Source organism: Pleurodeles waltl, chromosome 12 (genome assembly GCF_031143425.1).
Source record: "Pleurodeles waltl isolate 20211129_DDA chromosome 12, aPleWal1.hap1.20221129, whole genome shotgun sequence".
Lineage (NCBI taxonomy): Eukaryota > Metazoa > Chordata > Amphibia > Caudata > Salamandridae > Pleurodeles > Pleurodeles waltl.
This window is the reverse complement of record NC_090451.1, coordinates 271,205,693-271,228,592: the sequence shown is the minus strand read 5'-3', so window position 1 is coordinate 271,228,592 and position 22,900 is coordinate 271,205,693. Positions and strand designations below refer to the sequence as shown.

The following is a 22,900-nucleotide window of genomic DNA, read 5'->3' as shown; positions in this document are numbered from 1 at the left end:
CTTGCACCCAGTGCATGCCATGGGCTGCTTACTTGCTGCTATATCACTGACAATCATACATTAATGTAAAGTGCATCCATTCTATCTGTCGCTCCTCTTCCTGCCGTTACAAGTATAGACTCTGAGCTAAGAGTGCCTCTTAAATCACTCGTTATTAACACCACCATGCTTCCTCCTTGAGTCACAGTGCAATTCTATCCTATTCCAACTAAGTACCTTCTAACAGTGTAGCCTGCCAGCAGCACGCAGTGTGCTTCAGCACCTTGACAGGGCAATGAAACGTTATATGAATGCAATAATAATACATCACAGTTATTGGAAAGTGAGCAAATAAAATCTGAATCTGTTTCCCACACCCTAGCTCCAAGCTATGTACAGAATATTATGGTAGATAGCTGCTCCTTGCTTTTGTTTGTTCTCTGCTGCTTCAGTATCAGTCCACTAGACTGCTGTGGCGAATCTATGACTGAGTTGGAGTTACACTGACATTCCTTGTATAGCCTTTTTTTTTGTTACACTGACATTCCTTGTATAGCCTTTTTTTTGCTGATATGTTATGGAGTTCATGTAGTCCTCTGACTTGACCCACAAATGAATTCACCAAACCAGTGTGACATTCGCTGCTTCTGTTGGAAATCTTTATGTCCATGTTTTTGAATAGACTCAAATGCTATGCATACTTTGGCATTTAGTGTTACAGATTGAAGTTACTCTTTAACAAAACCATATACTTGTATCTGGGTTTCCACTTATGCCCCACACGTGAATCAGAATATTTTCAACTGTGCCAGGATTTGAACAGTCACCATTAATGCCCCATTTCACATTGAAGTTTCCTTGAAGATACCAGTAGGGAACTCCTTGCCTCCTTCAGAGCACGTCCCAGGTATTGGGATTTGCCAAGCTTTACTGTTGATTTGATACCACATTATGGTGGACTGTGTTATGGTCAAGTGACTTCTAGTTGGCTAGTCAGCAGATGCAGTGACGCTGATCTAACATCTGGACTGAAAAGAAGGGTTTTCATCACTGCCTTCATTACTCCAGTACCCGTGCTGTGTATATGAATGCCATTGTTTTTTCTTTCAAATTCTTTGTTGTGTGGATGAGGTGGTTGTTTTGTGGTTAGAGTTCAAAGTCATTGTGCCTCATCTCCTGGGATGACCCTACACCCTAAAGTAGCTTGGTGTTATTGTTGGATTTTTTGCCATCCTTTTTGAGAGAAGAATCAATCAAAAAAATTGTAGAGCGCACTACTCACCCGTGAGGGTCTCAAGGCGCTGGGGGGGAATCAAAGGGGGGCAGGGAGGGTCTCACAATCACTGACAACACAACTTGAAAATTATCTATGTGCCAGACAAAAGTTGCAAATCAAGTAACATGGAATGTCAAAGCCAATAAGTCTTGTCTTTGGAACCTTTTTGCTTTGCCTATTGTTTTTAGCCATGATGTATTGCATCCTTTGCAGCATGGCTAAAGAGAACAAACATTAATGAAATGCACGATACCGCAGCAGTAGCATCACTGTGTAGGTGTGTGCTGCTACAGAATGACAAAAGCATTTTTAATTTACTGAGTTGGACCAGAAAAAATTGTGCAAATCGTTTTTTTTTTTTTAAGCACCTTTGGGGGAGAAGGGTGGGGAAAGCAGCAGAAGGGGACAGGTATGGGGGGGGAGCAACATGGAGGGCAGAGTGAGGAGTAGAAGCAAAGAGCAAGAGAGAGGTAGGTTGTGGGTACGAAGAAACAAAACAGAGGGTGGGGTTGAGTAGGAGAAGTAACAGGAGAGAGGGAAAGATTGCGCAAGTCGGGAGGAGAAGCAGTGGGTGGGAGAGCGGGAGGGCTTGGTGGATGAATCAACACAGAGGGCAGGGGTGAGGAGGTGTAGGAATATAGGAGTAAAACATGTGTCTTAAGTAATCCGAAAGCTGTACTATCTGGAATGCTCAACCTAAACATTTTGCTTCTCAACATTGTTTTTTCCAGGAAAAGTCCAGCAACAATTTCAGCTTAATCAGCGATTGAAACCTACAACACTTAAATCTTCTACACATCCCCTTCCTTTACTCTCTTACTAAAATCCTGTCTCTTTAGTCAACAGTTAGCATATCTGTGTGTAATGCTCAGCACAGCTAAGGTGAACATTTTTTTTTCTCATTGGGCTCACTCAAAGTTTAGTCTTGTTCCTCTTTTTTTTTTTTTTTTTCTGGCACCATGAACTTCCCACCACTCGTAATTTCTGAATTTGTTCTAATTTGAATATGTGGCTGTCTGCCCTTGCTACCAACTCAAGCCATTGCCATCTATTTTGCAGCCACAAAACTTAGTCCACCAACACTTACCTTTGGCCAAAAAGGGGATTACTGCTGATCCTTCCAAAACTCTACTATTCTTACTTTCATCCTAGGCTTCCACTTTTAAACCCTATCAAAATCACTCAGCTTTACAGCCCTCACAAGTAGTGATATTGCACAATACTTCTACTCCACCTGTTGGGATCGCATGCTGTTCACAAAGCATCTATTGTTTATTCCTCACTCTAATATTGAAATCTGTGCATGTCCTTAAACCCTTTCTCCAAATTCAGCCCTACCTCTCCACCTTCAAAACTCTTTGCAGTAATGGAGAATCTCGTCATTCCTCCTTCTGCCCCTCTTTCACGCCAACACCATCCCTCTTTGCATAGAATCCACCACCATCCTCAGCTTGTTCAAATTAATCTTTGAACTGCAACTGCACCATTTTGGAGATGCTGTCAGGCATCAGAGCACAGGATAGTAGACCATGACAGTGTGTTCTAAATGTGTTACAAAGACCATCTCTAAACAGTCAGATGTTTTTCTTTAATCTCTACAACAAAATATCATCTTCATGTGTGGGTCTCCTAAAAATGAAATGTGCGAACTCTGACCTACATGTTTTTAATACTGTGATATATTGAACAACTTTTTAATTAAAAAAAAAATCACAGATTCAGCTTTAGCTTGAACATGATATTTTGAATTGTTTTGTATACCAGCACCCAATGGATTGGACCAGACATATCTAAGAAAAGTGGAAGCAGCATAAAAGCTACTGACTAGTAAGGTTGTAATGAGACATAGAAAGAGTACATAAAAGCAGGAAATTGAGGAATGGTTAAGGAATAGATACCGTAAGCTGGTTAACATATTTGAAAATATAAAAAATAAAGCATATTCTTCTTGGGCTATGTCGATAGTTCATTGGAGTGGAATGATTTTCTGTTTTGTATGATAAAGTTGGTTGTATCTCAAATGTCTTGTGAATGCCACTCCCTCTTTTTCCTCCCTTGTATATAGCTTTATATTTACAAAATCCTGATTAGTTCTCTTGTCATTTTTGTGTGTGCAGTATTAAACTCGATTGAAAGTAATGTATGTATGAGGAAGACCAAAGAGAAATGTTTTTATTGTGTGTGTGAAATCCTATTTTCCACATTGCCTTGACTTAACTAATACAGGAGCTCAGATAAAATACATTGTGTGCGTTGGCGTTGGTGTTTATTTGTTCTGAGCCCAAAAAAGACCCCCTCCCCCCCCCCCCCCCCAAAAAAAAAACAGAAAAGGCTACTGACAGTTGCTCAGCCAGTAGTTTTGTGATGTTTGGTTTACCTGCCATGGAGATGGAGTGACAGCAATTGTCGGATGCTTATAGAGTGTGAGGCTGGCCAGAGATATTCTACCAAGTAGTTTTTCTTAGGTGTGGAGTCCGGTATTCTAAGCTCTGATGTAGTTATCTTAATTTAAGATAATTGTGTGCTGCACAGAGAGATAATTTATGGCTTCTGTATTGCCCTGTCTTGTGCATTCCACTTTTATAGATTTACATGCCTGCCCAAATGTTGTCATTATCCAAAAAAGCAGCATCTATCAACTTTGATCCCAAGTTTGTTGAGGTGTGAATTTGGCCTACAGCATTCCACCAGGCAAACCTATTTTGCCAAGAGAAGATTCCTTGTTTATACAGAATGACATTCTTATGACTGCTGCTTCTGCAAATTCATTTTTGGTTGAAGCTATGTGTAGACCCTGCCTTCATTTCAGCTCTACGTGCAACAAGTATTTCTTGGAAAATATAAGCTGTGAAATACCAGCAGGAAACTTTATGAAAAACATTGGATTAGTAGTTACTTGCTTCACTTGCTAGTGATAACGTTTTTTTTTTTTTTAAAACATAACCTGCAGGTGTGGGAGCTGACTGCTAACAACGTGATCATGGTGTCTGCCATTGGCAATGATGGTCCATTATATGGGTAAGAAGTAGTCTTTTCATTAAACATGGAAAGTGAGCATTTGTCTTCAAGTCTGTAACAGTGTAAACCTTTCTGGATTATTTATAAATGTAAATAAATGTAGTGCCCTTGTAAGGCCGCTTACAAAGCGATAAAAATGCTCACATTTATGCAAAAGTGCCATTCTGTACTACGATTGAAATGTAATTTGTGTACTTTTATTTTTTTTCTAATCTCTGTTTTACTTATCAGTTTCATCACCCTAAAAGAATTGTTTTTCTGAGGTACTGGATTCTAATTTGGTGGCAATGTAAACCCTTCTTTTCAAAATGCCTGTGTCAAAGCATATTCTGTTTGTCGTGTTAACACGAACGTACTTCTGTTTGAGAAGTCACCTTTTTAAGTCCTACTGCTGTCTTTGATTATCACCCTTTACCAAGCAGGAGCCATGTCTGTTCACACCAAGAGCACATCAAGCAACACCTTATTTTTGCCTGTCTGAAGCAAAATCTGCTTTTCCAACATCTTAAATTGAATTTGCATTTATGAAATATTTACTGAACGTTCGATATTTATATTTTTTTTATTTTTTATTTTTTTTAAATGCTTTAAATTACCCGTAATATATAGTTGAGCTTCTGAATCGGGTCATATTTGTGTAAAAAGAATAGTGGTCTGCAGTGAAAATGTTCACTACAATTTACCTTTGAGGACTTTTTAGCATCATGATGGTTTGGGATACTGTTACACATGTATATTTTCTATCTAGCAAATTATTAAAAATGTCTATGAAACAAAAGGAATTGTTTTTCATCAGTGCGAAAAGAAATTCTAGATATCTCTCGTTCCATTGCATAGTCATTATTTGACTTACTACCTAGTGCTGTTTTTAGGTCGAGCATAGCAGCACGCCAGAGCTGGTCTTCTTGACATGTTGTAATGTATTCTGTGGGCTTTAATCATGTCCATCACTCTCATTCGTTCCTGGGCGTGCCTTTCAAAAATCCCTTGATGTTGTTGGTAAATGCTTTACGTTTTTCCCGCCTTGAGGCTGTTTAGTTACAGCGTTGCATCTTCCTTGTTTTTGGGCATCTTGCTGTTTCTTTGCGGCGTCTGCTGGATTTTTTATTTATTTTTTTGCAGTTTTATGTAGCGGGAACTTAACACAAAGGTATTGGAGTGCTTTTTATTTTTATTTTTATTTTTGCAGTTTTATATACCACTAACTCGATACAAAGGTATTACAGCACTTTACACGAGCTTTGGTTACATTACACAAGAGCACATTAATTTTTTATAGCAAGGGAAGACTTAGTGATTTGCCCAGAATCACATGATGTTCAGCTGGCACCGAGACACGAACCGTGTTCCCCACCTCCAAAGTCGGCAGCTCTGACTCTTACGCCACATCCTCTCACCTAGGGTTCTTTGTCTGGTGCAGGTTGGGGCAGTTTGGGAATAACTCCGTTTTTTTTATGTAGCGCTTGTTAAATCTGGTTCTGCCATTTCATAATGCTTCAAAGCAGGTGCCATTCTTAACAAAATTGCTATAATTAATTTGTATCGACCTAGCAGAGATGAAGAGGTGAAAAAGCTATGTCAGGATTGTAATCTGGGACATTGTCATTCTGTCAAGGCCTCTGCAGTGGTTGCAATAACCAACTGACTTGAGTGGAACTTAACAGTAGGCGATAGCACGTGCTCTTGATAACCTCCAGAGGGTCACCAGCCAAGCACATAGATTTGTGTTAGACAAGAAGGTTGCAAAAGATGTTGTCTTTAAAATGGTGGGAAAGGAGTTGTGACTTCAGACCCAAACACTTCACGTCCTCAAGCTTGATAGCAAAAAACATCTAGCCTTTAGATGTAAATTGGGCCTCTTCAAATAGAGTTCAGTTAGTAGAGGCAGACATTTTCCTAACCCTGCAGTACAAAGAAGCTAACATAAGGGTGCCACAGCGAGAGGCGCAACGTATCACAGGGCACAAAAGTGGAGCAAAAACGCCATCACTTTCTCCTCTCAGAATTCACTGATGTCATGGCTTTGACAGTCCTCTCCCTGCTACTGTGACCTTGTAGAGGCCACTTCTGGTAGTGCTGTCTAAAACAGAGCTTGAATAGCACTGCTTCCTGTTTGAAAAGGTTGCACCTCGAATACCCCCACAGTCGCTGTCACAGGCGGAGAGCGCTTCCCATAATCCTCTGGACTTCTGTGTATAATGATCCATGCATCGTGTTTCACAGTTCATTAATGTTTAACCTGCTCTCCTCTCTTCCAACCCCAGGCTTCATGTAAACACTCCACTAAGTTATAAGTTCCCTTGCATCATTTGATGTAAACTTTATGCATTATTTCTGATTGCTGTGGGTAACAAGTATATGGAAAATCAATATCAAGAAAATATCTTTCTGACCATATCAGGTGGCCCTTTTCTCACTCCTGCTTCTACTGGTGTTGCTCTGTGCTTCACCACGCCTCCCCGTGTGTATAGGAATATACGTGTTTGTTAATATGGGTACACATCCCAAGCACTACATCTCAAAGTCAATCCTGGACGATAACAGTTAAGACTCCATGGGCAGGAGATACTTTAAACAGGAGAACTGTTGTGTCACAAACTGTGGCCACCAGGACCAGCCACTGCTTGTACTTATGTAACCCAAATGTGTTGTTGTAACTTACGTCTTTTTGTGTGTAAGGCAACAAAGAAAGACTACAAATAAATGCTATAAGTCCAGATTTGTCGCTGGCACAACATTGATAAGTTACAGGGCCACTGTGAAAAGCCCCTAGACAATTGAAGTAGTGTATATCAAGTGGTTTTTATTTTTTACATAATTGCATCACACATTTTGTTCACATTACACATATTTGAAATTTGAGGTCCTGGCATGTCATTGAAGGTAGCCTGAATATGGGCTAAGGTAGCACACAGGCCTAATGTGTCCTCAGCAAAGATCAGTGTGGCAGCAAGGATTAAATGTTTGATTCCCAGAGGGGTTAGCTTGGCCTTTCATCATCCAGGGTGATATCACGTGAAAGAGACCTGTTGCCACTGAACTAACACACTGAACCCAGACCACCACAATCCCAGTTAGTGGGAACTTTCAGAACCCAGCAGAAGGGTTGCCACAGCTTCAGATGACACCATACAGAAGGCAGAAGTATGCAAAACAAATGGTGGGGCGATAATATAAATGTTTTATCTTGTGTCTATCTCTTGGTCCTTTCCTTGTCCTGGAGTCATATCTTGTCATGGGTCTGTGTGTGATGCCATGTGTTCCTCAGGATTTTGTATGTCCTCTGGAAACAGGAGAAGCTACTCAGTGAATGAGGTGATAAAATCACCCTGCTGGTGGGTCAATGCCACATACATGACTGATCACCTACCTTCTGTACTGATTACGTGGTACTAAATGCTTCAACACATGTATTTGCCTGCCTCGTGCTGTGCATCTGTATTCTCTTCACATAACCTGTTATCAGGGCCACTGGAATTATGCAGCAGATAGCGAGCAAAAGAATGTGGCAGAGTTGCCTGAATTATATGGCTAGAAAGTACACCTTATGCTGCTTAATGATGCACATTCAGTGGCAACATCATTTTGCTTTTTTGTTATTTAACACACATTAATGCAGTCTGAGCAATGATTTCTCCTCATTAGTACCAGTTTAACACATGACCACAAGTGTCCGCAACTAAAAAGTGACCAAATGACCTCTGCAAAGCATCTGCCTCTGTGCAGAATATGCCAGTCACAGAACTGCATCATTCCATTGGCCCTTCCTCTTGCTAACATTGTGAAGATGAATGCATCCTTACAACTTGCCAGAGGAGCTGAAAGTTGCACCACTCCTTGGCCCGGCTGTTCCGATAGAACATCCATTGACTTACTGGGCCAAATTAATTCTCACACGGTTTGTTCAGCTTGTAATGGCACAGACAAGCTAAAAATGATGGAGCAGAATGTGCCTCAACGTATCTCAGAATATTGTATTCGATATTATAGTTCACACACAGCTCCATGCCAGCTGGAATAGTCTGTTTGATTTCTCATTCACGGCTGTGCCACACAACCAAACTGTGTCAAAACCGGAAAGGGGACCAAGCATCAGCGCGATATAACACAAGGCACCGCACTGCGGTATCCACTGCCACCACAGTGACGTGGACAGTGGCCATCCTTGGCTGAATCAATGTCCACATCCTGGTCTGCAGGTATATTTTGAATGCAAACCTTTTCCCAGCCATTAATTAGGCACCATCAGATTTACTTGTCAAATGATTTCCCGGGAAGCAGGAAATTGGGCTTATGTGCCCCCATAGCACTCATTGTCTGATTCACGGTCATTTCCATGTATAGGTTCAACTTACTTGTGTAAATGACTTGATTTACAAAAGTGGAACATGAATTCAATTTACAAACACATAATATAACACCTGTATTATGTAACCGTAGGTTGGAGTAAATCTCTCATGGGTGTGGAGTCTATATTCCACGGTGGGAATGCTGTAGAACGTTGGTGGACACTGTCAAATGTATGAATTGGTGACTACTCACAAATATTATCAGCCTGGAAAAGTTAAGAGACTTACTGTTGTTACAAACACGAGTAAATCATTTCTTAGTAACAGAATGAGGGGAAACATCCCTAAAGTTTGTGGAGTTGTAGGACATGTGACTTCTCCAATGGGGAAAAAAGATTTCCCGGTGGAAAATGGGGGAAAAAGTTAGAAAAGGTAAATGTCTTAGTGGTCATTTTTTCTCATATAAAATTGTTTTCCATTAGCAGTTATGTATATGTAGCTGCTTACGAGTGTGAGTACTTCCGAAAAGTTCTGACAGTTGCAGGCTCCCAGGATTACTTCTGGAATTCTTCGAAAATTCCACAATCAGAATTGAAAATCTCCCCCTTAATGTAGGACTAAACTTAAGACTGTAGGATTTCTTAGTGAATGTGGCCCTTTGTGGGAAAAATACACACACACACACAAGTGTAGAGCATAACTGAAGGAGCCGTGACTCCAGGCCGGGTGGCAGCCGATGCCCCCTCCTCCTTGTGAATATTTATATAGCTTTTTCGCTTCTGTAATTCTAACTTGCTATTTAAAATGAAGCCGGTGATTTGTGGTTGGACAGTCTTTGTTTGCTTCTGTATGCAGACGTTTGGCCTAATTTGCTATTTGCATGTCTTTGCATTCTGGAAAATTCATCTCCTGGCTCTGCCTTCATAGAATCTTCGGTCTGGGTAACTTTTCACTTCATAATTCCTATGGACCTAAAGTATTTTCTTTTCAAATATTTTGAATACTGGATTTTTCTACTTGCTGGAAATTCTTGCTTTGGTCCTCTGTAGTTGTTCTCGCTCAGAGAGGAGACATGTCGGTGACCTCGTGAGCTAATAGAGTTAGTGGCCTATTTACAGAACTCTAGGTGATACAGGAAGCAGTGCACTGCTCAGCAGCTTTTTTATTTAGTTTTTATGTTGTGGTACTTGTTATAGGTGTACGTTGAGGTTATTAGAACACTTTATTGCATGTCATTATAGAACACGCATGTCCATTGAAGGACTGGGAAGGCAGGGTACCTGGCCAGGCTTGCAGGTTAACCACTTTGTAAATAAGTTCCATATAAATAATTTTTATGCAATTTATCTTATGTGGGTATCAAAAAACTCTGACATGGTTCTGGACCTATCTTGGATTCCCAAGAAAAACATACATTTGAATCCTTTTCATAGCTGAAAAAAATGAAACGCCAATGAACCAGCTCTGTAGGAGCCTCATTGGGCACCGCTGCTATACGCGAAAAACACTCTATCATCCAAAGCCAGGATTCCCTCTCTACTCTGAGTGGCCCAGAAGGCAAGGCCAAGAGTTTAAACTTTGAGTAGCCACCCCAACAGAAATAATTCTCACTTCAAAACCATCAGCCAGTGCACAAATGTATGCACTGAAAAGGTACCATCAATGCCCAGGAGATCTGTTCTGCAGAGTCCATGCCTGAGCCGAGAGCAGTCATGAGTCTATTGACCCAAGGTAGTGCCTTAAATAAATACAGAGTTCCAGCCCTTCTGTATTTCTATTTAAAACACTGACCCAAGGTCACAGATGTATCATCTCTGGAACCTATCCTGTCAGCCCATCTACCACTCAAGCTCTGTTTCACCAATCTGCACACATTTGACGCCTCCTGTTCAGTTAAGCTGCCTCTTCTGCTATTCTCTTTGTATACAGTCGGTGTTTTTAAAAGTTAGGCTGGTATTGCCATTGTAGAGGAATAATTCCGTTAAAAGTTTAACACACAGAAGAATATGGCTGCCCCCTTTTCTTTGCTCCTAACTCTTTTGACCCCCTCATTCTATGGGCTAAATGCTACAATGATGCCTTTTTGTGGCTTGTTTGGTGCTATAAAGGTTTAGGTAAACACTAGAAAGGGTTGCATCTCCAGGGTATCACAGCCAGTCTGTAGGAATGAGGCAGAAACACTCCTAAGATGACGGCCTTGTTGTGTCCTATCTCCTGCATTGACAGGACTGGGAGGGTTGCTGTGGCACTTGGCATACACCCACTACACTCCAAACCGGAACACATAGGTAAAAGGCATTGTCATTTACAATGCCAATAGCTCTAACTCTCACAAATGCGGGATCTATTGAATTGCAAATGCTTGTTACATTTATTTTGACGTCCCGTACAAAGAAAGCTAGTAAATATTTAGTTAGATGGTATTAGTAGCACTGTGAAATATGATGGTGACCTCTTTATTATTCTGTATTTTCATAAAGTACATCAGTAAGGGTCCTTGATAGTCTGGATTCAGAGAAAGCAGTCATCAACTGTTGGTTGTTCATATGTCAACTGATAATTTGCATTTCACATTACTCCTTCAGAGTACTGCTTGTATGGCATGCGTACACTAGGAACACATGAATGAGTTGGGTGAGGATTGATCTCACTCTCTTGAGCCTGCCCTTTTTTGTCTAGAGTTGGTCAGCTTCACTTGAATAGGGGTAAAATATCTCTAATGAGCATAATTTGCAGAAAGTAGCGATTTAAAAGGAAAGAAAGTAAAAAAAAGAAATAAAAAAAAGAAACTTGATACAAAAAGTTACTTAAAGTGACGAACAACTTTTCAACAGTTTTTACATTTCTTACTGTGTATTGAAGTTGAAAAGAAAGATTGAGGAAAAGTTTAGTCTAAAATCTAAATGAACCTTTGGAATCACATTTAAATGGAAAAATAACCCTAAGTCCATTTTAGTGTACTGTTCTACCTGCTGTAACGGAATATATTAGCTTTCCTTGCCATCATTAATACTTTATGGGTGGTTGATGGTTGAAGTGATGGCTGGAAGGTGGGCTGTCTGTGTTTGTGTGTGCTGTGTATGTGCACATCGAGTGAGAGACTATCACTGATGATCAGTAGTACCCACATATTTACATTTCAAGCAATCACTACTGGCCTTGCCACACAGGTTTACATAGAAAACAACTTATTAGTGAGTACACTACCTTGTTCAAAACATAGTCATGCCTCTTGTTTTTTAATGCTTGTTCTTTTTTGGGAAACAAATCTTGCTCACCATTGGGCCAGTAGCAATTAATCTATATTGTGCCCAGTAAGCAGAAACTAACAAACTGAACAAAGCTTTTACCTTGTGTTTAAGTAGTGAACCAACAGATTTAAGAAGTGTTGTTGTGTGCAATAGGCTCAGACAGAGTGGCATCCTGGACCTCTTTGAGGCAAGTGTTTGTGTGACATTTATCAAACTTGTTGTTTTAGCACTCTCAACAACCCTGCAGACCAGATGGATGTGATTGGAGTTGGCGGCATAGACTTTGAAGATAACATAGCACGCTTCTCCTCTCGGGGGATGACAACGTGGGTAAGTTATAAGCCCAGAGTCTCACTCTTTTAGTTTAGCCACACTTGTGATTCAGGTGATGATGAAAGCACCAGGCAATGGAAAAATCTCTCACAAGTAAGTCCATCAGATCTCACTTGCGCTGCATTGTAGAGTAACACAGCTGCAGTGTAGATTTCAAAATCTAGAAACATTTATGAGTTTGTTTATTTTGGATTATTTACCTGGCACTGCTGTGAGGCTTTTTCACGGCACAGCAGTTAGAATGCGGTCGAAACAGACATTGAACAGTCATATTACTGGAATACCAGTACACTAGTCCCATGCATACTGTGAAAAATACAGGGTGTGCTTTCATGTAAATGAGGTTACAGGTTATAAAAATTTAAATACATCTACATTGGTATAGTATGCACATTCCGGCTACAGTCAAGCCTATTGCTTGGAACTTTGTTGGAATATTTTTGTAAGCCTTTTTATGATCTTTGAATGGTCACATTTTGCTCTAAGGGTCTGGACAGTTATGTGGGGTGCCACAGCTGCCATCTTCCTACTTTGAAATTACCATAAGCTGTCGGAATGCACCTATTTGTGTTCAGCACCCTGCTGTTATAAGGGGCACAAGGTGGTAGAGTGATCTCCATTTTCAGAGCCACTTTGCTATGCCGTAATTTAAGCGGGTGGGACGCTTACAGAGGAGGATTTTAAAAATTTGTGTCAAAATTGTCGACTTCCTTCCAATTGTGATCTTTGTTTTTGAAACAATGAAATTTAGCCTGGGAAAAGCATTTCTGGGGTTGGGGGAGTGTAGTAGACAGGAGAAAATCACAAATTAACAGTAATGTCACTCTTGCTGTTGTCTGTTTATTATGGTATTTGGTTTCTTCTAGGAACTTCCTGGAGGCTATGGCAGGATGAAACCAGACATTGTTACCTATGGGTCGGGAGTGAGAGGCTCTGGCATGAAGGACGGCTGCCGCTCTCTCTCTGGAACCAGTGTGGCATCTCCTGTTGTGGCAGGTGCTGTCACTTTGCTAGTCAGGTGAGCATTGACTGTGTAGAGCTGCTGTAGGTCTTCAACTTGACTTCCTGTGATTCACTTCTGATGAATATGAAGGCAAGAGTCACAAGGTTAAAGTATGTGTTTTCGCAGAGGGAAGGTTGCTGGAAGTGTGTACCACTCAAGGTACAGAAGTAGATGGAAGACTGTACATATTTCTATATTTCACATTTTCTTGCTCTTTTCAAAATTAACAACAAAAATTACACATTATGTTACAGTGAAACCATGGAAAATGGGGGTTTGTTACCAGTGTCCATGTCAACTTTACTGTTATGGTATACTTAAGCCATGCATTACTCTTTATCCATGAGTAAAAGAACTACTGATGGCCTGGTATGCACACAAATGACTGTTCATGTGTAACTTACATTTTTAATGTTTTATCAATTTAGATTTCGAAACAGTGTTTGAAATGTCTCCAAATCAGTAATCATATGACTCCTAAAACTGTGCCTAACAGGCAGGTGTGTGTTGGTACTGTGCCAACTTAAGGGAAGACTTGATTGTTTTTTGTGTTACCTATATTAACATGGGGAATCAAGGCACTCTTTCACGTTTTCCCTTTTCTTTCTCTATATTGTCTTTCTCTCTTCTTTTAATCTGGTTTCCTCTATGTATAGGCCATGCTGAATGAGTTATTATGATTATCCCTAAGGTATGCTCTATGTTAATGTTTTTCCTTTCTGGAAGCCATCATTAAGAGAAGAGTGCATATTTTGGCATTCCTTTTAGAACGATTACAATCCATTATTACTACTTTTTATGCAACAAGCTTTTGATTATTCCTTCTCCTGCTCCAAGTTACTTGGTGCGATACTGCTTACCTGCAGTACTGCTACCATCCTTCTCTTCAGCTGGGATCAGCACCCTCATTGAAGGTATGCCCTATTGAAGGCCTTGAATTACTTTTGTCCATTCCTGATATTCTTTGATTAGCTTCAGTGTTTGCTGGAGACATTTAGGGCCTGAGTGTAATATGGCAGACGGGATATTTGTCATGTTTGTGACAGAGTAACCCCCTCTCCAAGGTCATAATTATGCCCTTAGTAATCATGCACATGCTTTTTGTCTCTCTGTAGCATCTCACCAAATATCAGCTCTTTATTCATATAGTTTGACAAACACACCTATCTACAGAACCAATTTGGAAGTCAGAGTAGCATACTAGTGACTGCTCATTCGTTTACCAGTTGAGAACAATTAACTGTAGTGAAGCTTGCTTGTAGTCTAGGGGATTGGTAGTGTGACAGCAATCTGATCACTTAACTGGAACTCTCAGTAGAATAAATAAGGCTTTTTTGTGATGGATAATTAAAACCACAATTTATCACCTTTTTATTCTCTTCTGGCGCCTGACTGGATCAGGAAAACTGCAATATCTCCTACATATCAATACATGATGCATTGGCCTCTTTCACAACTACGTCCCACCTCCAGATGTGATGATACAGAGTTGCTTATAGAGCCCAAACCAGCAAACTGAGGACCGTTCCTCTTTTTCCATGCAATCAATGCCGATCCGTTCCCAACTTTATTGAATTCTTTAAAACAAAAACTGGACATTGTGCACAGATGTCTTCACCCCAAAATAAGCTATACTGCATTTGCAGGAAATATGAGTTGGCCATGGACCCCCACCACGACTTCTTTTGGTGCTTCTGCACTTAGCCCTGAAACACATGTGCCTTGATGCATCAGAAGGCCATTAGAGAGTCAGAAGTCTAGTTGCACAAAAGGAGGGGATGTTCCAAGTTGCAAGGTTTTTCTCGTTGTGTTCTCAATTTTCAGGTAAGCCCAGGTCAAAGTCCAAGGACAAGTCCAGATACAAACATAAGTAAAAGCATGGTTTTCCATCCCCTCAGCTCTTCTACTTTCGGGATACATTGCATAGTCAGTGAGCCAAGGTCTCAACTTGCCATTTACATCCTATTCTGGGTTGATTCCTGGTCTTGAACTGATGTGCCCCAAGTTCCTTAGGTCATGGTTGACTATGCAGCGGTTTGAGGACTTCAAAGAGGCCATGCTGCAAGATTTAAAAACAATTCTGTTTCTTCTGATGTACCTTGGGCTGTATGGATCGGTTGGGGCCTCCAGCTGGGCTTCGGCAGGAGAGGTTCTTCACTGGTGCCGAATGACTGTTCTTCCTCGGCCAAGCCATCTGCTGGCACAAGGCTAAACCTCCACACCCTTAATGGTTCTTCTTTGTGTAGTGCTAGCCTCTGCTCCAGAGGCACCAATTGCGGAATCAGTCCTGACTCTCTCAACAGATCAAGAGCTAGCTTCAGTGCATTCTGTGTCACGCTGTCACTGAGGTGCAGCCTGGGTTTAAGGATGACTCCCCTATTGCTCCTCTGCCCTGAAATCACTACAGTGAGGATGACGATGATGATGAGACAGACACCCTACAACCCCACCCGTTACATTGATGCTAGACCCTAAGAATGCCAGCAGCTCGGACAAATCGCCTGAGACTTACCTGAATTTATCCGTGTGTGTGTGTCCCTGTTCTGCTTTCCCTCTTATCTCATAACCTAGCTTACAGAACCTCTCTGGAATGCACTTCTGAGTTTAAAGAAGACATTTATTGTTCTTAATTCTCCACCATGAGGTTCCTGAGAGACGAAATTAGTAGATTGGAAGCACACGTTCAAAAGTAGTCGCAGCAGTGAAAGCAAAATATATCAAAGTACTTCTCAGTTGCAATGCACACAGCAAATAGATGTGATTATATTATAGCATAACTTCAAAGCAAAGCAAAAAAAAAGTCAAAATTCATCACCGTATGGGCAAGGCTGTAGGGCCTATATTCAGCTTCATCTTTCTGGGGTCGGCAAGTAGATGACTCCGGTCAACTGCGAGAAAGAGATTTTCTACCCAAACGGGAGACAGGCAACTGACGTCTACATTCCTGTCTGAAGTCAAGCAGATTCAATCGACCCCTGCTGTAGCCCAGAGTCATCCTTAAAACAAACTCAGTGTGAGAACCGAAGAAACCTGGAGAGTGGCCAATTCTGCTGAGCTCCTCGTTCTCAGACTGGATTGCGATGTAAACACAAAATCTACGTGCTCTTATCAGCTAAGGTCTGGTGTGAAGAAAACAGCTTGGTCCATCTTGTGGAAAAACACAGCGTGGAAAAACACAGCTCATCTGCAATGTCTCAACTGCAATGTCTAACCCCACGTTAAAGCCAATGGGCAGCTAACCTAAATAGCAAATGTAATGTCTAATGTCATGTCAAAGCCAATAGGCAGCTAAACTGAATACAGCATGTAATGTGCTACTGGTGAACATTGAGCAACTAATATGCGCAGTGGTGAAACACAGTCATTGGTCAAACACAATTAATAGCATCACAGTCCCTACTGAGGAAAGTTCTTCCTTTGTGGTGGTGTGTAGGGCCTTGGAATTACAATTCCTCTCTGTTTGACCTGGCCCTTTCTTCAAGGTCACTCCAGATTTTTGCCTGCTTTTGCTGAACCTCTTTTATTGGCTTCTCCGACTCTTGCTAGTCGCAAATAGCTTGTGATTTGTTTCCCTTAAACATAGTAAAAATGGCATACACCCAGTTGACACATTTAATTTACTTGAAAGTCCTAGTAAATAGTACTACCTGCACCCAGGCTCTGTAAATTATAAGCTAAATGTGGGCTGCAGCACTCATTGTGTCACCCACTAAAGTAGCACTGTAAAACATGTCTGAGGCCTGCCACTGCAGCCTGTGCAGTTTTAAAAATGCTATTTCGACCTAGCAAAATAAACCTTTTGCTAGGCCTGAATTGACCTGTTGAATATTTATAGGTTGCCCCTAAGGTAGGCCCTAACTACTCCTAGGGCAGGGTGCATGGTGTTTAAGAGGTAGGATATGGGTATTTATGTTTTACATATCCTTACAGTGAAAAACTCCTAAAGTTGTTTTTCGCTATCTCTCCCATAGCACTGGGTTTCCTTATGACACCTAAGTGATCATTTTAGTTTTTGGAACAGATAGGGTAGTGTGTCTTCCATTCATTTGAACTGTAATTTAAAATTCCGAATGGTGAAGTCAGATTTTAAATTATTGTTCTGTAAATTTCAATTTTAGAAAGTTGCCATTTTTCAGCTTAAACCAAATATGCCTTTTTGCCAGGGTCAAATGATTGTGAATGGTTCTCCTGTGGTGTTTGTGTATTCCTTCCAGACATGGGGACAAAAGGGCCTTAGGTATGGGGCAAAGTGTTCTGCTCCTGGCCAGGATGTCCTAGGAGGTTGTGTTCAGGCCTTCCTGCCCTTCAAAGGATAGTCTCAGGGTTATGCCCACCCCTTCTGATTTTTAAGGGCTGTCCAACCTACCACTAAGAAATGCAGCTCATACCTAGACAGTTTGATGCCAAACACAGGAAAAAAGTTGAGACATCCCCCACCCACAACCTGGCACTGGGGTTAAACGTGGCACCTTCAGAATCTCTCCTCAGAACACTCCTGGACCTATGGAAGATTCAGAAGAAGGACTGCCCTGCTGCCTGAAGAAAGAAGACTGGACCTACTTGCCATGAACCCAAACACTCCAGAAGTGATCCCAAGGGTCACTTGGCTGACCTTTTGTTTGAGATACAGGGACACAATAAGCTTACAAAGGTCTTCCTGAAACTGCCCAGCTGACCAACACAAACTGGTTCCTGACTGAGCCCCAAGCGAGTCCTGATTCCCAAGAGGTGCCCCACCTGGTCCTTGACCCTTGACTGGCATTAAGAGTGTTCTCCTCTTGAACTCGAGCTGAAGATCAAGAGCTTATGGGCTCTTCGTGACCACAAAGCAAATTCTTTGTAACAAATGAAGACTATCCATGAGACACGCAAATCTCTAGTGAAGACTGCTCTTCCACATCAGCCACAATACTCCAAGTGAGTAGTGACTGCGCACATTTACTGCCAATGCAAATCTTCAGTGACACCTGGCTCTTCGCCCTACAACCTACCATCCACAATGACTAATCTGCTCCTCGCGACGATTATGATCTTCGTGTGGCTGTCATGAGGCTTTCTTGGGCCCACTTTGGTTCGCCGTTTTAGCTTAGTTTTACACACTTTATGCTTGCACAATATTATTCTGAGAAGATGCTGTTCATTTTGCTAGTTTTCAGAAAGCCTTTCACACAATGTATCTGTACACTCTGTTCAAGGCCAGGAACATAGAACAAGATATCCCAGTGCTTGCGTTGCATGTTCGAAGATAGCCTATAACATCTAGGGATATCATTGTATCAGAGCTGTGCCTCTAACACAGTTTGGTTTTGATTACATAAATGGTGCACTGCCCTACAGGGGTCAGAGGAACGAATGCTGTGTTCAACATGCTACTCTGCTGACACTAATCTTTCTTCTTGAAGAGAAGGATTGCCAACTTCACTCAACACTGGCTTCCTGGCTCAGCTCTCCAGGTGTGGGGGTCTCAGGCTTACCTCCTAGATCGGGCACAGGGTACGTCCGCTATGATCCCAGAGTGCAGGTAGTGATAGATATATAGATCTAATATGGCCATGTTTTAACTTTTTATTCTTTTCACCATGCTAGTAATGCCGGTTACACTGCTTTGTTTCATCGGCTCAATAATCACAAATCATTCTGTCTTTGCAAGAATATGATTATTTCAATAAATATTGGAAAACCTTTATTCGTATCTTTCTTTTGTTTGCCCTGGGCATGCATGAGTAAAACAATGAAAAGGGTAAGATCTGTTTCTGCTTCTTCATTGGGAGTCAGTCATGTTCAAGGTTGCCAAAATCATCTGTTACCCTGGGATGGTTGGCGTTCAGGTGAGGCACCGTGAGTTAGCTGGGATTTGGGTCAACTGTTCCTGATGGTGTAGATGGACTCAGTCCTCTCGTCCTGAAGTTCAGTTACCCTAATACGCAGTCCTACCTTTTAGTGGAAACCATACAACATGGTGCCACCAACGTTTATAGGTCAGGTATTTACTACCGGGTCTCCTGAGTAGTTCTTGTGTGTACCCAAGATCCCCTATTCACCTTAAAATGGAGACCTCCATGGTTTTGGTGATTAAATCCTCAGCATTATAGGAAGTAGCTATATTTGTCTGTAGGTTGTTAAAGTTTGAACATGTAAAATGGTACGCCACTATAATATGTTCCCGCTCTGAATTCCATTCATTAAAATGGTGAATGTTATTAATATTCTTGCTAATTTGCAGACCTGCTGTTCTAGCATACTTAACATTACATTGTATTGTACTGTACTAGTATTTATATAGCGCTTACTACCCCTGACAAGGTGTTATCATGGAACCTAAAAGGAATTAGTGGTGGATTAGTATAGGGAAATACGAGTACAGTTTTAGTATTATTATGAGTTAATTTGAGCCGCGGGTATGTGAGTTTGTTAGTTGGTTTGATTGGCGTAATGGAGGGGTGGAGGAGGGAAGAATCCAGAAGTGTTAATTGGGAGTTTATGGTAATAGGTTTTAGGCTTGGGATGAGTAAAGGGGTGATGGAGGAGGGAAGAGTCTGTGGAAAGGGTTACGGAGATCATAGTAGCAGGGTGAGATAAATGAGGGAGAATTTAGTAGGGTTGTTTGGGAGATCATGGTAGTAAAGTGAGGTTTGGGTGAGTTAGATGTGAAAGAGGTGGGAAGAGCTTAGGCGGGGTTATTTAGGAGATGAAAGTAGTAGAATGGATTTGGGATGAGTCAGAGTGGGACTGGAGGATAGATTGATAGAGATATGACATATTGTATAGACAAAGTGTGATATAAAATGAGAGCAGGGATTTATAAGTATCTAATCTAACAATTTATCTAGGAGTTATGCAATGACCTATGAACATGTTAAGCATAGAATAACATATATATACATATGCACACATATATGTACATACATATTTAAACCATGAATAAGTATACATTAGTTAAACAGGTTTAAAGAGTATGTGTGTAGTATATTGTTATGACATAGTAGCGATACATATTTTCTAAAGAGCCATATATAACTAGAATATACACATAATCAGATAAATATCAACATAAGCATATGTAGTCCATAGTTGTTTGAATATGGTGGTTATGAAGGAAAGAGCCAACTCTTGAGTAGATTTTTGAAGACAAGATAATTATCTGTGGCTCTTATAGTTGGGGGTAATGAATTCCATAGTTGGGCTGCTTGAACGGAAAAGAATGTACCACCTATATTTTTTTCTTGTATGGTTGTGTTCTAAGGCGTGGTGCCAATCTTGAGCGGAGGTTTCTTTGTTGAATGTATTTGGTTATTTTGTTTCTGTTAAAAAGTGGTCCTGTTCCATATATAGCTTTGTGGGTGATACAAAGCAGCTTGAAGGTGCATCTTCTGGCAACTGGTAACCAGTGTAGTGCGCTCAAGGCAGGGGAGATGTGGGCTTGTGGCTTTACATGTAATAGTAGCCTGGCTGCGCAGTTCTGAATACGTTGTAGTTTGTTCATAATAGATAGATAGAGATGATCCATGGTAGAGGCCATTGGCATAATCCAGTTTGGATAGTACAAGTAAGATAGTAGCTTGCACTTTGTGTGGAAATCCGAGGTGGGGGAAGATGCGTCGTAGAGTCTTCAAGGTGATGAAGCTTGTTCGTGCTAATTTGTCCACTTGGTCATTCATTGTTAGCTTGGAGTCCATGGTGATTCCAAGGTTTGTAACTTCCTTGGATAATTGAGGAGGTGGTCCGAGATTTTCAGGCCAGGCGCTCAGTGGGTCATCATTTTTCCAGTCACCACATATGAGTATTTCTGTTTTGGAGGCATTTAGTTTGAGATGGCTCCAAGTCATCCATTGATCAACGGCTCTGAGGCAACTGAAGATTTGTGAGTTTTCAATGTTTTTGGGGCATTCTAATTTAAGTAGTATTTGTGTGTCATCTGCATAGTTGTAGCATGTGAGATGAAAATCATTGATCAGTTCTGGTAATTATATCATGTAGATGTTGAAAAGCAAAGGTGAGATGATTGAACCTTGGGGACCCCTGCTTTTGTGAGGTCGGGTTTGGACGAGAAGGGGGCGAATAGATGATATTAGTTATTTTTTGAAGGTAGGATGTAATCCAGTTGAGAGCAGTCCCTTCTATGCCAGCTTTGTGGAGTCTTTGAATGAGGGTGTCATGGTCAACCGTATCAAAGGCAGCCGAGATGTCCAAGAGAAGTAGTGCAGCAACTTCTTTGCGGTCGACTGTGTTTTTAAGATCATCCCAGATTGCAATGAGTGCCGATTCAGTGCCTCTTCCTGTGCAGAATCCAGTTTGGAAGTCTGAAAGTATAGAATTGTCTTTAATGAATTGTGACATCTGGGCAAATGCTGCTCTTTCTATCAGTTTGCCCAGGAAAGGTCCATTTGTGATTGGTCTGTAGTTGTTGGGGTCTTGCAGGTCTAGGTTTTTGTTTTTTAATAACGGTTGTATGTATGCCTTTTTCAGGTCTACAGGAAAAGTTCCTGTAGTTAAAGAGTGGTTGATGATTCTTCTTACATATGTGGCAGCAGAAGTAAATAAAAGAATGTTCCTGAAGATGTGTGGTGGGCAAGGGTCAGAAGGGCACCCGGAAGGTCTGCTTGCTTTGACCAAATCCATAAGTTCACCTTGTGACATTTGTTTGAAGGACTGTAGAGGCTGGGTTGGTTTATTCTGAGAGGGTATTTTAGGAAAGGGGTCGGTACTGATGGTTTTCTTCTGTTGTGAATAGGAGTCCAATGTGTCTGCCTTGGTTGTGTAATGAGTTGCTAGTTTCTTTGCAAAATCTTGAGTAGTGGGATGACTTCCTTCCATGCATATAGGTTTTCGAAATTCATTGATAATTTTATAAAAATCTTTGGTTGCAGATTTAGCATTTTGAATTCTGTCTGAGTAGTACCCTTTTTTAGCTTTTTTGATTGATGATTTTTATATTCTGTTAAGTTTGTATAGCTGCAGTTTGTCCTGACTGTTTGTTTTGATCCAGGTCCGCTGCAACTTTCTGATTTGTTGCCTTATCTTTTTAAGGTCTGTGTTTCTCCAAGTTGTTGGTTTTCTTTTGTCATGTTTAGTTTTTCTGAGTGGTAGTAGGATATCAAAAGCTTCCTGTAGCCACTCATAAAGTTTTGGAACAGGAATAATTGTATCTGTGTTGGCTCTTAGTTGTGTTTCTAAGTCATCAAAATTGAGTTTGCTCCAAGGTCGATGGGTGCGTGTATGTAAGTAGTTGTGGGGTGTGTTGATTTGTGGAGTTTTATGTCAGAAAGTTATCAAATGGTGGTCTGACCATGTGATTGGCGTGTTGCTATGAACGATAACTAGTTCAGGCTTAGCAAAAATGACATCTAGGATGTGTCCAGCGATGTGTGTGGGATTGTGTACAATCTGGTGTAGCTTCAATGCGACTAGGCCAGTGGTGATAGCTTTTGAATGGGCTATATTGGGTTTGTCAAACCAAATGTGTTGGTCCCCAAAACTGCATTGGTTTAAGTATAATGTAATAAGGTTTGAGACTGTATCTAGAAAAGTGTCTGGGAATGTTGAGTTGTTAGGTGGAGGTCTGTAAAGGAGGAGAAAGTAACAGGAGGAAGTTGGAGTAGGGTGGCATCTGTTGAGGAGGGCTTTTCAACCTTGTATGGAAATGTTTTCTGTTTTACTGAGATTTATAGCCTGTTTTAATATAATAGCTAGTCCACCTCCTCTCTTGCCTATATGGTTTTGTGTGATGGTTTGATAGTCTGGAGGAAGGGCT

General features: G+C 41.0%; 1 protein-coding gene across 1 annotated transcript in view; it reads left to right on the top strand.

The window, feature by feature from the left end:
• The window catches only part of MBTPS1 (membrane bound transcription factor peptidase, site 1), a 353,237-nt gene that overhangs the window by 161,436 nt on the left and 168,901 nt on the right, over positions 1 to 22,900 (top strand). The window contains exons 8-10 of the mRNA XM_069215792.1: positions 4,206 to 4,273; positions 12,041 to 12,143; positions 13,013 to 13,164. Of these exons, the coding sequence (XP_069071893.1) occupies positions 4,206 to 4,273; positions 12,041 to 12,143; positions 13,013 to 13,164 (323 nt within the window). The remainder of the gene's footprint in view (positions 1 to 4,205; positions 4,274 to 12,040; positions 12,144 to 13,012; positions 13,165 to 22,900) is intronic.